This window comes from Neophocaena asiaeorientalis, unplaced genomic scaffold, assembly GCF_003031525.2.
Source record: "Neophocaena asiaeorientalis asiaeorientalis breed wild unplaced genomic scaffold, Neophocaena_asiaeorientalis_V1.1 scaffold469, whole genome shotgun sequence".
Classification (NCBI taxonomy): Eukaryota; Metazoa; Chordata; class Mammalia; order Artiodactyla; family Phocoenidae; genus Neophocaena; species Neophocaena asiaeorientalis.
Window position 1 is genome coordinate 1,633,971 of NW_020172691.1, and position 12,964 is coordinate 1,646,934.

Below are 12,964 nucleotides of genomic sequence, written 5' to 3' on the forward strand. Positions count from 1 at the left end.
GGTGCAGAGGGTGTCAGAGAGGACTCTGATCTCATCCTCACTGATGCCAAGTGCACAAGTTTCCCACGCTGTGTAACAGAGGAATGCAAGCTTAGCAGCATAAAACACCTCCCAGCCCTCAACATCAGGGGTCCAGGCACAGGATGGGGCTTGTGGATAAAGCAAATGGCACAGTGTGGCCAGGGACTGTGGGTGGCTCCCAACCAACAGCCAGGGAGACACTGGGCCCTCAGTCTGACAGCCAGGAAGGAACTGAACCCGCCTTACAACCACACGGGCTCAGAGGCCAATCCATCCCCAGTCAAACCTTGAGATGAGACCACAGCCCACCGGATACCTTGATTGCAGCCTCATGAGAGCCGGCAGCAGAGGACCCAGTCAAGTGGTGCCCAGACTGCTGACCCACAGAAACTGTGTAGGAATAAACACGTGTTGTTTTAAGATGCTAAGTTTGTTATAATTTGTTACACAGGAGTAGCTAACTGATACAGGAGTTGAAGAGAGGCCACAGTTGCCAGCTTCAGGACAAAGTGCACGTGTCTGGGGCAGGTGGTCTGGTCAGGTAATGGCTGATGAGCCCACCAGCCGGGAACCCTAGGTCTAGTTCAGACCCCTTGTTTACCAGATAAGACCCAGAGAAGAGACACAACCAACTCATGGCCACACAGCAAATTCATTTTCTACTTCCCATCACCCTTATAGTGTCAAGGCCCCGACCTTGGTATCAGGGTTGAAAAGCACCAGAGATGGGGAGGGGCAAGATAGGGGTAGGGGATTAAGAAGTACAAACTATTATGTGCAAAATAAATAAGCTACAATGATATACTGTACAGCACAGGAGATATAGCCAACAGTTTATAATAACTATAAATGGAGTATAACCTTTAAAAATTGGGAATCACTATGTTGCACGCCTGTAACTTATACAATATTGTACATCAACCATATCTCAATTAGGGAATTCCTTGGCTGTCCAGTGGTTAGGACTCTGTGCTTTCACTGCTGAGGGCCCAGGTTCAGTCCGTGGTCAGAGAACTAAGATCCTCCAAGCCACGCAGCACAGCCAAAAAAAACAAAAACACGACAACTATATCTCAATTATAAAAAAAAATAAAAGGAAAGAAAAAACAAAAGGCACCAGAGACGACTGGCCATAAGGTGCCAAGGGCTGCTGCTGCCACCCCAGGGAGCCTTACCTTTTCCCTCACAGCCGGCAGTAAAGCATTGAAGCACGTGGCCAGAAAGACCCCGCCTCCAAAGGTGTTGCAGAGTGAGAGGATCTTTTTCGAACGATGGGCCTTCTCAAAATCCGTCTCGATGATCTTCACGGGGAGCAGGGAGCCCAGCAGCATGAAGAAGAACACACCCACCATGCAAAGGATTTTGGCTACCAACAACTTCACCATGGCGGCGGCCCGGGCTGCTCTGGTCACCGGTCACTGCAGGGCCAAACCATGTGTGGGCGCACACTCCCCTCCCACGACGCGCTACGGGGCCCAGCCACGCAGCCGGGGGCTCATGCCTCAGTCCAGCCACTGTGAATGTCAGGGGCAACCGTGTCAGCTATTGGATTGGTTATCTGACCAGCTAAAGCAACCAAGCCCATCACCCCCAGTACTTCACCCCATTCCAGGCCTAGCACACGTCCCTGTCTCCTGCAGAAAATTCTCCACGGCTGCACTGTCCAACACAGCAGTCGCTAGCCAAGTGTGTCTGTGTAAGTTAATTAAAATTAAATAAAACGTAGGCAATTCCCTGGCGGTCCAGTGGTTAGGACTCCATGCTTCCACTGCGGGGGGCACAGGTTCGACCCCTGGTTGGGGAACTAAGATCCTGTTATGTGGCACGGCCAAAAAAATTTATTTTAATTTAAAAAAATTATAGGAAATGTAGAATTCATTTCCTCAGTTGCGCTACCCACATTTCAAGTGTTCCATAGCCACTTGAGTCTAGCAGCTGCCGTACTGGACAGCACAGACAGAGAACATTTCCATTGTTGCAGAATGTTCTGGGTCCCACTGCCCTTACATAAAATCCAAAGGCTTTACCCTGAGGCAAAGGCTCTGCACCATCAGCTCGGGCTCCACCTCACCTCACTGGCCTTTGTGGTCCCTGACGGTGGCAAGCCCGTTCCCGCCTCAGGGCCTTTGCACCGGTTGTTCTCTTGGCCTGGACCACTTCTCTCCCCTGACCTTCCAATGATGCTTGTCTTTCAGGCCCTCAGGAGGGCCTCCCCCTGCCCTAAATGGCATCCCTTGTACCCACCGCAAGGCCTGGCGCAGAACAGATGCTCAGTAACCGCTGGCTAAACAAACGGATGAGCTGAAGCATGTGGACCTCTTTACGGGGACTCAATGAGCCAAAGGAAAGCAGATCTCGCCCTAGATAGACCCGAAAATGTTACCATTAGAATGAGGGACTGCGGCTGCTCCCCTGTCCTTAGGCTTTCTCCCCAACCTCCCAGTTCTCACTGCCCGCGTCCCCATGTCAGCTCAGATGCCACCAGTGGAGAGGGGTCTCCTACCCCGTCCCCTGGCATCATTGGTGCTACAGGGAACTACATAATTTAAAATCTCTGAATGTCATCACTCGCCCTGGGCTGAGACTTCCACGGGAGCAGGGAGTGTGTCTTCCTCAGCCCAGAGCCAGGTACAGTAGGCGCCCAATAAATACCTGCCGAGCGTCGGGATGCCCCAGTCTGTGGCGTGGGGGTGAGGGTGGCCTGGACGCCCTCAAACCGGGGGCTGATGGGGCTGGGCAGCGGGGACGGGTTCATTCATTCATCCTTTCACTCAGCACTTATTGAGCGCCTTCTGTGTGTCCCGCGCTGCACTGGGTGCCCCGCTCGAGAGGGGACAAGTCGCGCTCCACCGGGGGAGCCGGACGCAAATCACACAGATCGCCAGTAAAGGCGGGGCCTCGGCTAACGGGCGGCAGAGTCCGCCAGGCCCCGGGCCGCCCCGGCCCCCAGTCCCGTCCCGGCCCACACGTACCTCCGCCGGGTCCTCGCCCGCCCGCCGGAGCCGCCCACCGCTCAACCGCCGCGCCGTGTCGACCCCACTGCAGCTTTCCCGGTCTAGCCCCGGCTCGGCGCGCAGCTGCCCACGCCCCACCCACGCCCCTGCCCATTGGCCTCCCCAAGCTCAGCGGGCCAAGATCTCCATGCCATTGGCTGTTACGGCTGCCACTCACTCCGCGACTCCACCTCTCCTACCGGCAAGGGAAAGTAGTTTCCTCCCACTGAGCGGCGGGTACAGCCACCGGGCGGCTCCGGTGGGAAACTCCGACCCTAGGGGAATGGTTCCGCCAGCGTCTGGCTTCCAGAGCTGTCCAGGGGTTCCTAGTGCTGAATCCCGTTCGGATCGAGGTTTGGCCATTGTCAGAAAACGATTTGCTACGGGTGACTGCCTCTCTCGGAGCGTCCTCGCTGCTGATGCCCTTCCCGTCGGTTTAAGATGTAGATTTATCCGTTCAACATCTCTGCCTCCTATGTACCAGGACCTTTTCTAGGAGAACATCTGTCAACAAAACAAGGATCTCTCCTCTTTTGGAGCTTACGTGCTAGGAGAAGACAGAAAATAATCGACAAACATAATAAGTAATAAAACTATGTCAGAAGGTGACAAGCGCTCTGGAATAATAGAGCCCAGTAAGGGTTATCAGAGTGCTGGGAGGTGGCTTGGGATGAACACACACACACTACTATGCATAAGATAGATAACCAATAAGGACCTACTGTATAGCACAGGGAACTCTACTCAATATTCTGTGATAACCTATATGAGAAAAGAATCTTAAAAAGAATGAATATATGTATATGTATAACTGAATCACTTTGCTGTACACCTGAAATTAACACAACATTGTAAATCAACTACACTCCAATAAAATTAAAATATATTTTTTTTAAAAAGAGTGCTGGGTGGTGGATTGCTATTTTAGGTTTTTTAAAGATGTGTATCCAGGAGTGGAATTGCTGGGTCAAATGGATATTTTTTAGGTGAGGAGAAGGAGACTTTTTTTTTTTTTAATGGGTTGATCCACTGCCCCATAAAAGCAACCAGACTGGGCTTCCCTGGTGGCGCAGTGGTTGAGAGTCCGCCTGCCGATGCAGGGGACACGGGTTCGTGCCCCGGTCCGGGAAGATCCCACATGCCGCGGAGCGGCTGGGCCCGTGAGCCATGGCTGCTGAGCCTGCGCGTCCGGAGCCTGTGCTCCACAACCGGAGAGGCTACAACAGTGAGAGGCCCACGTACCGCAAAAAAAAAGCAACCAGGGCTTCCCTGGTGGTGCAGTGATTGAGAGTCCGCCTGCTGATGCAGGGGACGCGGGTTCGTGCCCTGGTCCGGGAAGATCCCACATGCCGTGGAGCGGCTGGGCCCGTGAGCCATGGCCTCTGAGCCTGCGCTTCCGGAGCCTGTGCTCCACAACGGGAGAGGCCACAACAGTGAGAGGCCTGCGTACCGCAAAAAAAAAAAAAAAAAAAAGCAACCAGACTTATGAAAGAGAGGACTGTATTCATCTGTTAACCAAAATCTTATTGTCAGCCTACCATGAGCCAGGCATAGGGAAAGTTGCTAAGAATAAAGTGGAGAATGCTGCAATATGGATGAACCTGGAAGACATCAGGCTAAGTGAAATAAGACAGTCACAAAAGGATAAATACTGTGTAATCGCACTCATAAGAGGTTCCTAGATTAGTCAAATCCATAGAGGCAGAAAGTAGATGGTGGGGGCCAGGGGCCGGGGGAGGGGCTGGGGAGTCAGTGTTTCCTGGGGACAGAGTTTCAGTTTGGGAAGATGAGAAAGTTCTGGAGATGGGTGATGGGGATGGTTGCACAACAATGTGAATGTACTTAATGCCACTGAGCTGTGCACTTAAAAATGGTTAAAATGGTAAGTTTAATGTTACATATATCTCATCACAATTTTTGAAAATTTTACTAAAATGGAGTGAAAAAGACCATGCCCTCACAGTTCACAGTCTAGTGGGAGAGACAAGTGTTAATGAAATAATAGCATATTATTAGGCAGACTTCTAAGATGGTTCCAAATGATCCCAACATCTTAGGATTCATGTCCTCGTATAATCCCCCCTGCTTGAGCCTGGGCTGCACCCAGCGACTTGATTCCAACAAATAGGATATTGTCAAGTGATAGGATATCATTTCCATGATTAGGTTTCAGAAGACTGACTTCTGTCTTCCTAGACAACTCTCTCTGTCGCCTTTTTGCTTTCGTGCTTTGATAAAGCAAGCTGAGATGCTGAAGATGACCACACTGCAAGAAAGTGAGGGTGATCTCCAGCCAACAGCTGAGACCTTGGCACAAGAGCCTACAAGGAAGTAAATCCTGCCGATGACCACGAGTGATCTTGGAGGGGGGTCCTGCTCCCATTGGGCATTCAGAGGACTGATGCCCAGTGGACACTTTGATTGAAGCCTCTGAGGGACCCTGAAGCTGAGGACTCAGCTAAGTGAACCTGGATTCCTGACCCACAGACACTATGAGATAATAAACGTTGTTATCATAAGCCACTAAGTTTTGGGGAAATTTGTTATGCAGCAAAAGATAACCAATACAGGGACTTCCCTGTTGGTCCAAGGGTTAAGACTTTGTCTTCCAGTGTGGGGGGTACGGGTTCGATCCCTGGTTGGGGAGCTAAGATCCCACATGCCAGAAGCAATATTGTAACAAATTCAGTAAAGACTTTTAAAATGGTCCACATCAAAAGAAAAAAGATAACCAATACATATATATAAAGGGAAAACTGTAGGTTGTACTAAGTGTTATGAAGAAAAAAAAAGAGAGAGAGAGAGAGACAGTTCTGTGTTAATCAAATAAAGAACAGTGAGAAGTAAGGGGTGAAGAGAGGATGTTTGATGCAAAAGTAGAAAGGAGCTTGTGATATTGGAGGAACTGGAAAGCCAGGCTGCCTGAATATTGGTGAGTGACAAGGACATTCCCAGAGACCATTTTAAGGCATCTGAATTTCCCCATCGATGCAATGTGAGTCAATGATGAAAACTCATTGAAGAGTTTTAAGAAGGTGAAGGTTGTGATTCAACTGATGTTTCAAGGTTATTCTGAGCCCTGTGTAAAGAAAAGATTGTAAGGGAGCGAGAATGAAGGCAGGGGGACCAGTTGGGTCATTTGAAAAAGAACTGATGCTAGTTTAGGTGTAGGTGGGAGGAGGAAGGGAGTGGATGAATTTGAAAGATATCTTGGGTGAATTGACAGGACTTGGTCCTGGTTTGTCTGTGGGCCGTAGGAGTAGGAGGTGTCGGGAATGACTTCTAGCTTTCTAGTTTGAGCCACTAGATGGATCCTGGTGTTATTCACTAAAATAGGAAAGACTGGAGGAGGCACAGACATTGGAGGAGTCAAGAGTCTAAGTCTGGCTTTGCAGAGGTTAAGTATGAGATGTCTATGAGTTCTTAACATTTAATGTCACTTTCTGTCTTCACAGAGCTTGCTTCATTATAAGCATGCAATATATGGTAGCTATTTTTTAAATTGAAGTATAGTTGATTTACAATGTTTTTCAAATTAATTTTTATTGACGTATAGTTGATTTACAATGTTGTGTTAGTTTCTGCTGTACAGCAAAGTGACTCAGTTATACATATATATATATATATATATATATATTCTTCTTCATATTCTTTTCCATTATGGTTTATCAGAGGATACTGAATATAGTTCCCTGTGCTATACAGTAGGACATTGTCGTTTATCCATCCTATCTATAATGGTGTGTATCTGCTAATCCCAAACTCCCAATCCAATCCTCCCCTGCCTCTCCCCATCTTGGCAACCACACATCTGTTTTCTATGTCTGTAAGTCTGTTTCTGTTTTGTAGATAAGCTCAATGGACTCACATTTTAGATTCCACATATAAGTGACATCATATGGTGTTTGTCTTTCTCTGCCCGACCTACTCCACTTAGCGTGATCATCTCTAGGTCCATCCATGTTGCTGCAAATGGCATTATTTCGTTCTTTTTTACAGCTGAGTAGTGTTCCATTGTATTTTGTGTGGTAGCTATTTTTATTAGACACAAAGTGACTTGACTCTTTTCCTGTTTTCCGTAATTCACAGCAATAACAAAAAGGATCGTTCATAGTAACAGCACACCAGGTAAGTGCCCACAGGGTGACTCCCTCCTATAGAAGAATTTGTAATGTGCAATATTTATTCATAGTTCTTTAGAGCATGAGACTACTCAGAGAAGAAGCTGCAAAGCTTCGGGCTTTTATTCATTCAGACACATTTTTGAAAGCTTCCTAGACGCCAGGACCTACGTAAGAGCAGGTACTGTCAGAGTACAATAAAAAATATATATACTGACAAATCTGACTACATTGACTATTTCAAAAATCTCCCATAGTGAAAGACTCTATGAATGGGATAAAAAGACAAGTGATAGGCCAGGGGGAAATGTTGATAATAGATGAGACCGAGCTTTTGATAGCAAGCAAACATCCTAAAATGAAAATAGGAAGGGAGGGACTTCCCTGATGGCGCGGTGGTTAAGAATCCGTGTGCCAATGCAGGAGACACAGGTTCGATCCCTGGTCCGGGAAGATCCCACATGCCGCGGAGCAACTAAGCCCGTGTGTCACAACTACTGAGCCCACGTGCCACAACTATGGAAGTCGCCACGCCTAGAGCCTGTGCTCCGCAACAAGAGAAGCCACCGCAGTGAGAAGACCGCGCACCGCAACGAAGAGTAGCCCCCGCTCGCCGCAACTAGAGAAAGCCCGCGCGCAGCAACGAAGACCCAACACAGCCAAAAATAAATAAATTTTTTTAATAAATAAAAAATTAAAATGGGAAGGGAAGGGAAGGAACAGACAGTTCTCAGGAGAACAAGCACAAGAGGTGAATACATATAGGAAAATATGCTCAAGCCATACAGATAATCACAGAAATAGGAAATAAAATCATCTGAACAGGGACTTCCCTGGCGGTCCAGTGGTTAAGACTCCGTACTTCCACTGCAGGGGGAACGGGTTCCATCCCTAGTCAGGGAACTAAGATCTCGCATGCCACGTGACTCAGCCAAAAAAACCCACCATCTGAACAGTTTTATTGAGGTGTAACTGACGTACAATAAACTATAGATATTCCAAGTATACAATTTGATAAGTGTTGATGTATGTACACACCTGTGAAACCATCCTCACAATCAAGATAGTGAACATAAACTACACCCCCTGAAAAAAATGTCCTCCTGCCCCTCCCCAACCCCGTCTCCCAAGCAACCGCCATTCTGCCATGGTTGCTCAACAGGGTAGTTTACAGTGTTGGCTTTCTGATGGCACTGCTCCCAACATCCCTCTGCCTGCCGCTGGGTGGCCATTCATACACATTGCTGCTGGGCATACAACCACGGGGCGGGAAATTGTACATCCAGGGTTTCTAGGGTATCTAAACGCTCAGCTTTAGAACTTCATATACAGCTGGCTTGTCCCTTTTGGTGCAGAAAAGAGTTAACATAGCAGGCTTAAGATTTTTGTCTTTGCAAAAGCCCTCAGCAGGGTCTGCAACTGGACTCTGGAGGCACCTGCCGCCCTCAGTCATCGCGGAGGGGGCTCCCTGTCCCTACACTGTCTGTGCAAACACGTGGTTTACGCTGAACACCTGCTGTCCTCCTAGAGTCTGGGGCCTCGGCTGTGCTGGGCAGAGGTGCCTGAGTGCACAGACCCCCCAGAGAGAACCCCGGGCACCAGGTGTCCGTGAGCCTCCTTGGGAACCACACCCCACTCGTGCTGTCACGTCTCGTTTTGCAGGAATTAAGTGCATCCTGTGGGACTCCATTGGGAAAGAGCTCTGAAGGCTTGTGCCTGGTCCCCCAGACCCCACCCCAAGCCTTTTTCCTCTGCTGATTTTCCTTCATATCCTCTCGTAAACCATGGCCATGAGGACGATCATTGCTGAGTCTTGGAGACCCCCAATGCAGTTTTGTGATGAATAACACTTGCTTTTGTCTTTTCATTTTAGCTCTTCGGGTGCAATCATCTCACATTATGGTTTTTGTTTTGTTTTGCTTTTTAATTTTGGCTGTGCTGGGTCTCTGTGGTGGTGCACGGGCTCTTCTGTGTGGTGCTCGGGCTTCTCTAGTTGCGGCCGTGCAGGCTTAGTTGCGGCATGTGGGATCTTAGTTCCCGGGCCAAGGATCGAACCCGGGCCCCCTGCATTGGGAGCACGGAGTCTTAACCACTGGACTGCCAAGGAAGCCCCTCACATTATGGTTTTAATTAGTGTTCCCTCATGGCTAATGCAATTGAGTCCCTTTTCATGTGTTTATCGGTCAGTTGCATATCCTGGTTTTTGAAATGCCTTTCTGTTTTGCCCATCTAAAAAATTGGGTTATTTCTCTTTTTCTTATTGATTCGTAGGAGTACTTTATATTTTTGTCAAGTATATATTGCAAATGCCTTCACCCATTCAATGGCTCACCTTTCCTCTCTCTTTTAAGGCAGTCCAATTTGTTGATTTTTTTTTTTTAATGTATGGTTAGAGCTTAATGTATGGTTAGAGCTTGTATTAGTCAGCGTTCTCCAAAGAAATAGAACCAATATAAGATGCCTATCTATCTATCTATCTATCTATCTATCTATATATATATATAGAGAGAGAGAGAGAGAGACAGAAACAGAGATAGAGAGACAGAGACAGAGAGAGAGAGGAATTTACTTTGTGGAATTGGGTCATGCAATCATGTGGGCTGGCATGTCTGAAATCTGCAGGGCAGGTTGACAGGCTGGAGACCCAGGGAAGAGTTGACATTGCAGCTTGAGTCCCAAGGGTGTCTGGAGGCCGAATTCCCTCTTCTCTGGGGAGACCTCAGTCTTTTCTCATAAGGCCTTCAACTGATTAGATGTGGCCCACCCGCCTTCTAGAGGGTTATCTCTCTACCCAAAGTTTTTTTTCTTTACATCTTTATTGGAGCATAATTGTTTTACAATGTTATATTAATTTCTGCTGTACAACAAAGTGAATCAGCTATATGTATACATACATCCCCATATCCCCTCCCTCTTGAGCCTCCCTCCCACCCTCCCTATCCCACCCCTCTAGGTCATCACAAATCATCGAGCTGATCTCTCTGCGCTATGCAGCAGCTTCCCACTAGCCATCCATCTTATATCTTCTACCCAAAGTTGACCGACTTAAATGTTAATCTCATCTAAAAATACTTCCCCAGCAACATGTAGGCTGGTATTTGACCAAATGTCTGGATGCTGTGGTCTAGCCAAGTGCACACATAAAATTAACTACCACAGTGCTTTTCTGTGTTCTCTTCAAGAAAATTTTGCCTGCCTCAAATCATATATATATATATTGGTCTTGCCATGCAGCATGTGGGTTATTAGTTCCCTGACCAGGGATCGAACCCATGCCCCCTACAATGGAAGCATGGAGTCAACCACTGGACCACCAGGGAAGTCCATATTCTATATTTTCTTTTGCCATCTTTCTGGCTTTACCTTTCATAGATTCCATCTGTTTGCATTTCAAAAACAAGCAAAACTAACCCCTGGCATAGACAGTGGGGCAGCGTTATCCCTTGGGGGTCATGAGTGGAGATCTTATCCTTTGGGGGTCGTGGGGTCTGTTCTTGGTCTGGGTGCCAATGACAAGAGGGGTTGCTCCCTTTGTGAAAATTCATTGAGCTCTTTGCTTATAATGTGTGCACTTTCGTGCCTGTATGTTACACTTTGATAAAAAAAATTTAGGAAGCACAGTCATGAGAGCGAGAGAGAAGGATGACACCCTAAGTCCGCAGGAGCTTACAAAGACCTGGGAACAGCCGTGAGCTGAGCAGAATTTGTGGTTGGTACCCTCAACCTCACCCCCGAAGGGATTCACATTCTCTGAGCCCATCTCTGACCCCATATCCCATCATGCAATGCAGGATGGCAGCCCTACCACAGCACAAAGCCTCACAAAACATCCCTGGTGAGGAGAACTTAAAATTCTGAAAGGGGAATCAGCTCTAAACGCGCAACCCCAGTCTCTAGGACGCGGGCCGTTTCTAGGCTCAAGCCCGGGTGGTTTCAGGGTTAAACTCAGCCTTGTTCTTTCTGGTCCTGATGCTGCGCGCGGCCCGCAGGGATGGAGGCGGCACCGTCCGGGAGGCAGCGGCGCCGGCGCGCCCCCTGGTGGCCTCAGCTCCTTATCTACGGGGGCCGCGTCCGGAGGGCTCGGTGTGTGTTCTGACTTTGAAATAACTGATTTTGCAGGGCTGGCGTCGATTTGGGGGAGGGGTCGGGTCGGGTGGGGAAGCCAACTCAGTTTGGGGTTTCCAAGTTACCTAGGTTGGGATGAAATCTTTGCTGAAAAGATACAGGGGCACTCTGGAGCCAGTGAACAAATAATTATAATAATTATTATTAGCCACTCTGCCCAGCTTGCGGGATCTTGGTTCCCCAACCAGGGATTGAACCCGGTCCACCTCAGTGTAAGCAGGGAGTCCTAACCATTGGACCTCCAGAGAGTTCCCCTGAATAAATTATACGTTTTTGCTGGTGACAAAATTGTTTGGGATATTTGTTTCTTTGACACATTTATCTAGGGCCTACTCTGTGTTGGTAATACTGCAGGACAGGGCTTATCAGCCTTGGCACTGCTGATTTTCAAGGCCCCGTCATTCTCTGGGGCGGGGGTGCTGTCCTGGACCCTGTGGGGAGTGGAGCAGTACCCCTGGTCCCCACTGTGACAGCCACAGAGGTCCCCCCAGACATCACCTGGTGTCTTTTTTTTTTTAATATTTATTTATTTATTTATTTTATTGTTGGCTGCGTCAGGTCTTAGTTGTGGCACTCGGGATCTTTCACTGTGGCACATGGGCTCCAGAGTGAATGGGCTCTCTAGTTGTGGCAGGCTCTCTAGCTGTGGCTCCAGCGCTCAGTAGTTGCAGTGCGTGGGTTTAGTTGCCCCGCAGCATGTGGGATCTTAGTTCCCTGACCAGGGATCGAACCCATGTCCCCTGCACTGGAAGGTGGATTCTTAACCACTGGACCACCAGGAGAGTCCCTCACCTGGTGTCTTTAGGGGGCAGAATTGCCCCCCGGGTGATACCCCCTGCTTCTGTGACAGAGAGAGACAAACTTTGTTTCCATCTTGTTGCTTCACGGGACTTAATCTGGGTGAGATTTGCAGTCTTGCTCCCAGGAATTATGCACCAAGGCTGTGGAAATGCAGAGAACGGAGCCTTTCTAACCCCATCAACAGTAGCAGCAGCTGCCTTACATCTCAAGGCCCAACCTATTCCTGGAAGCTTTCTCCAAGGCATGACTTATGCTAAATCTATGTTTGTCTTTTTTTTTTTTTTTTTTTCCACAATGCACTTCTGACAGCAATATTCAGAAATATCCTATTTCTAGCTCGTGTGGGATCAAGCAGTGATTCTCTGTGATACACAACTCATCAAGTTACATAGAGAAGCTGCTGGCTTCTGGGCTTCTGGGATGAGTTGTTGACAATTACTCCTTTTTTTTATTGTTTTTTTTCCTTTCCCTCTTCCCCACACTTCCAGCGGTTCCAAAACAGAAAATTTCTGGATCTTTCCTGAACACTTAGACTGGGTGTGGGGTCAATTTGGAAGAGGCTCTGTAGGGCCTCCCAGTGATGGACACACAGGATGTGGAAGAGAAGGAACAGAGATCGTTTGGGGAGACCTAAGGGGCATAGGTAGATGCTCCTGGAAGATACGGCTCCTATTCCTGTGCTCACCAGTGCCTCTCAACGTGGGCTTCTCTAAACAGGTGTGTCCCAATCCCCTGAGATGCTTGTTTAAAATGCAGAACCAGGGCTTCCCTGGTGGCGCAGTGGTTGGGAGTCTGCCTGCCGATGCAGGGGACGCGGGTTCGTGCCCCGGTCCGGGAGGCTCCCGCATGCCGCGGAGCAGCTGGGCCCGTGAACCATGGCCGCTGGGCCTGCGCGTCTGGAGC

At 48.5% G+C, this 12,964-nt stretch overlaps 1 protein-coding gene across 1 annotated transcript in view; it reads right to left on the reverse strand.

Moving 5' to 3' along the window:
• The window catches only part of SLC39A3 (solute carrier family 39 member 3), a 5,923-nt gene extending 2,820 nt beyond the window's left edge, over nucleotides 1-3,103 (reverse strand). Inside the window, exons 1-3 of the mRNA XM_024740145.1 lie at nucleotides 2,994-3,103; nucleotides 2,266-2,381; nucleotides 1,197-1,535 (exon numbers count right to left, since the gene is read on the reverse strand). Of these exons, the coding sequence (XP_024595913.1) occupies nucleotides 1,197-1,406 (210 nt within the window). The 5' untranslated portion in view covers nucleotides 1,407-1,535; nucleotides 2,266-2,381; nucleotides 2,994-3,103. The remainder of the gene's footprint in view (nucleotides 1-1,196; nucleotides 1,536-2,265; nucleotides 2,382-2,993) is intronic.
• Nucleotides 3,104-12,964: the final 9,861 nt, after the last annotated feature.